This window comes from Triticum dicoccoides, chromosome 1A (assembly GCF_002162155.2).
Source record: "Triticum dicoccoides isolate Atlit2015 ecotype Zavitan chromosome 1A, WEW_v2.0, whole genome shotgun sequence".
NCBI lineage: Eukaryota > Viridiplantae > Streptophyta > Magnoliopsida > Poales > Poaceae > Triticum > Triticum dicoccoides.
This window is the reverse complement of record NC_041380.1, coordinates 41,556,947-41,561,121: the sequence shown is the minus strand read 5'-3', so window position 1 is coordinate 41,561,121 and position 4,175 is coordinate 41,556,947. Positions and strand designations below refer to the sequence as shown.

Genomic DNA, 4,175 nt, shown 5'->3' with positions numbered 1-4,175 from the left:
AGGAAAATTTACTCCGGCTCGCAACCGGGCGGCGGGCGGGCGGGCGGTTGCGAGGTTAGTTATGGAAGGAGTGCGAAAGGGAGAGGGTAACACGGAGGGACTAATCCTAGCGGGAGAGGTGGCGTGGCAAGCAACCCGCCCCACGCTCTCCGCGCAGCTCCTCCTCGACCACGGCACAAAAACCTACTCTGATCAAGACTCGGACCGCTTCCCTCCCCCCGACTCGGAAACCACCTCCTCCCTCCTCCATGCCTATATAACCCGGACGCACTCCGATCCAGGCACGACACACACAGCCGCGGGTTTTGCTCGCACACACCACGAACCTCACCTCCCTCGATCCATCGAGTTCTTGCCCTGACCGCAACACCATGTCCAACTCGGGCCACATCGCCGTCGACGTCGTCGGCGGTGCCAACGACGAGGCGGAGCGGGAGCGGGAGCTGGAGCTGCTCGTCTCCGCGGGGCCGCCGGTGCCCTACACGCTCTCCTTCACCGACCTCTCCTACCGCGTCCGGCAGGGCCGCGGCGGCCTCATGGGCTGCCTCCCCTCGCGCGCCAGCAACCGCCTCGCCTCCATGGACGCGCCGCCCGCCAACACCAAGGCGCTGCTGGACGGCATCTCGGGCGAGGCGCGGGAGGGCGAGCTGTTCGCCGTCATGGGCGCCAGCGGCTCCGGCAAATCCACGCTCGTGGACGCGCTCGCGGGGCGGATCGCGCGCGACAGCCTCCGCGGCCACGTCACGCTCAACGGGGAGCCGCTCCACGGCAGCCGCCTCCGCGCCATCTCCGCCTACGTCATGCAGGACGACCTGCTCTACCCCATGCTCACCGTGCGCGAGACGCTGCTGTTTGCGGCAGAGCTGCGGCTCTCTCGCGCGCTGTCTCCCTCCGCCAAGCGCGAGCGCGTCGACAGGCTCATCGACCAGCTCGGGCTGTCGCGCGCGGCGGACACCATCATCGGCGACGAGGGGCACCGCGGGGTGTCCGGAGGGGAGCGCCGCCGGGTGTCCATCGGCACCGACATCATCCACGACCCGATATTGTTGTTCCTCGACGAGCCCACCTCGGGCCTGGACTCGGCCAGCGCCTTCATGGTGGTCCAGGTGCTGCGCACCATCGCACGCAGCGGCAGCGTCGTCCTCATGACCATCCACCAGCCCAGCGCGCGCATCCTCGGCATCCTCGGCCGCCTCTTGTTATTGTCGCGCGGCCGCACAGTCTACGCCGGCACGCCCGCGGGACTCAAGCCTTTTTTCGCGGAGTTCGGCGCGCCCATCCCGGACAACGAGAACCCGGCCGAGTTCGCGCTGGACACCATCCGGGAGCGCGAGGCACAACCACAGGGCACGGGGCCGCTCGCCGACTTCAACGCGAGGTGGCAGGCGACTCACAAGGCGATGGACGGCACCAACGCCAAGCGGGTGAGCCCGATGACGCTGGAGTACGCGATCGCGGAGAGCGTGGCGCGGGGGAAGCTGGTGGCGGGGAGCGGGACGGGGACGGTGTCGGAGCTGCAGATGCCGACGTACGCGAACCCGATGGCGGTGGAGGTGTGGGTGCTGATCAAGCGCGCCTTCACCAACACGCGGCGCATGCCGGAGCTGTTCGGGATGCGTCTCGGCACCATCATGGTGACGGGCCTCATCCTGGCGACCATCTTCCTGCGGCTCGACGACACGCCCAAGGGCGTGCAGGAGCGGCTGGGCTTCTTCGCCATGGGCATGTCCACCATGTTCTACGTGTGCGCGGACGCGCTGCCCGTGTTTGTGCAGGAGCGGCACATCTACCTGCGGGAGACGGCGCACAACGCGTACCGGCGGGCCTCGTACGTGCTGGCCAACGCGGTGGTCTCGTTCCCGCCGCTGGTGGCGCTGTCGGTGGCGTTCGCGGTCACCACGTTCTTTGCGGTGGGTCTCGCCGGTGGGGCGTCGTCGTTCCTCTACTTCGCGCTCATCATCCTCGCCTCTCTCTGGGCGGGGAGCGGGTTCGTGACGTTCCTGTCGGCGGTGGTGCCGCACGTGATGCTGGGGTACACGGTGGTGGTGGCCATCCTGGCCTACTTCCTGCTCTTCTCGGGCTTCTTCATCAACCGGGACAGGATCCCGGCCTACTGGATCTGGTTCCACTACATCTCGCTGGTCAAGTACCCGTACCAGGCGGTGCTGCAGAACGAGTTCGGCGGCGGCGCGACGCGGTGCTTCGCGCGCGGGACGCAGATGTTCGACGGCACGCCCATCGGCGGCATGCCGGAGGCCATGAAGATGAAGGTGCTCGGCGCCATCGGGAACGCGCTCGGCATGCGCATGACCTCCCAGACCTGCGTGCTCACCGGCGCCGACGTGCTGGCGCAGCAGGCCGTCACCGATCTCGGCAAGTGGATGTGCCTCCTGGTCACCGCCGGCTTCGGCTTCTTCTTCCGCGCGCTCTTCTACGTCGTGCTGCTCGTCGGCAGCAAGAACAAGAGGAAGTGATCATAGCTCGATCCATCGATCGACATACATTACGTTCTTGTATCTTGTTTCATTTTATTTTTTTCAGTAGTCTAAAAGACGGCCGATGAATCAGTGTATTTGTAAAATGTTCAGTGTTTATGATCATAAATTCAGTATTGTTCAGTCATTGGAGCATTGTTCTTTTGCTTGCTGCATCTGGATGGTCAGAGCAAGACCGAGACCTGTGTCCCAAGATCTTACTTTGTGAGTATAAAATTGCATGCCTGCCAATCAAAGACACTTGAACTCAACTCCTTGTAATAAATCATAATCTAATAAGCCTCACTTCCGGTTTGAGCAGCACCTAATTTTGTACGTACCCAGCTGCTACATTGTCTTAACCACAGTCCTGAAATTTCCAGACAACCTCCTCTGCTCTGTTCTGAATGAGGCAAGAACCTTGGAAGCATCTGACGAAATTAGGCAACCGAACTTCCTGAATCGTACTGCCACAGATCATAAACAAATCTTCCTGAACCATCTAGATTCGCAAGCCTCAGCAAATCCAAAAAATCACTGCACTTTTATTTTTGACAGGGCAAATTTTAACATGGTCCCTCTTACCTCTTTTTTTACATGTGAGGTAAGAAGGTAAGAGTCAATCAAGCCATTCATTGATGAGATCAACAGCTAAGATCTATTTTATACTCTTACCTCTCATATGAAAAGAGGGGGTAAGAGACAACGAGACTGTAAGAAAACTCTGCAACCGTAGCTGCTATCTTGTATCTTGTACTCCGTCTTTTCTTTTTTCTTTTTTGAGGAAGAGACCGTAGAACAATAGTTCTACGGATATTATATTGATAAAAATAAATATTTACTGTAAAAAAGGTCTTAATGTGGTCAAATACCTGTCCTGACAGCAACACAAGGAGACCAGTGTCTCACTTGGCATCTTACAATTACCCGTCAAAGTCAAACACGAGGCAGGCAACCCATACACATCTACGTAGCATATGATTCAGACGGAATTGGCTGCCGTTTTGGTCTGAATTCACAGGGAAAATGTGAGGACAGGTGACAAGATGCCAAGGCCAGATGGAGAGATCGTGACCAGAGATACATCTATCTGCCTACCTACCCATCTACCTTTCTCTCCATCAGAGATATCTCAGCTGCTCACGCTTCTCCATGGGGGCGATTCGCCATTGGCCGCGCCATGCTTGCTGGAGCGTTTGGGCTACCTCTGATATGCTCCCTGAACCAAACAAACGATATAGCGTTTGTTTAATTTTCTTGGTACTACTACTAAAGAAGAATCTTGCTAGGTAAAGAGTGAGAAAATTAACCTGGGTTGATGATAACATGTCAGCGGTGTGTGTGTCCTCACTTTGATGTCCTCTTGTGCATGTCGATCGCTACTGCTCAGGCATTGGGAAGAATTTTGAGCAGTGTGATCCGGGGCCCATAAATGGGTCGAGCTGGCGGATTGATTAGGGAGAGTTATGGTTGCATTGAAGAAGAGCGGGAAAAGCAAACACCATGTCCGGATGGCATCTTTAATAATCTCAAGATGGGAGGATGGAGGAGAACCGAGTGAACATGGTACTTTAAAAATATCAAAAAGCATATTTAGGAGTTTCAAATATCTAAAAAAATAATCCATGGAAACATATATGTACTCTGCGAGAACATGTTAAATTCCGTTTAATAGCGTTGTAGGTTGTACAAAAAAAAATC

The 4,175-nt window shown here is 56.9% G+C and overlaps 1 protein-coding gene across 1 annotated transcript; it reads left to right on the top strand.

The window, feature by feature from the left end:
* Nucleotides 1–215: 215 nt before the first annotated feature.
* On the top strand, nucleotides 216–2,628 carry LOC119361714 (ABC transporter G family member 16-like). Its single transcript, XM_037626844.1, has one exon. The coding sequence runs from the start codon at nucleotides 372–374 to the stop codon at nucleotides 2,472–2,474; it is 2,103 nt and encodes a 700-aa protein (XP_037482741.1). The 5' UTR covers nucleotides 216–371; the 3' UTR covers nucleotides 2,475–2,628.
* The last annotated feature ends 1,547 nt before the right edge of the window (nucleotides 2,629–4,175 follow it).

Bases quoted from the DNA above. Each gene is read 5' to 3' on its own strand.
- LOC119361714 (XM_037626844.1), top strand. From the start codon at position 372: ATGTCCAACTCGGGCCACATCGCCGTCGACGTCGTCGGCGGTGCCAAC.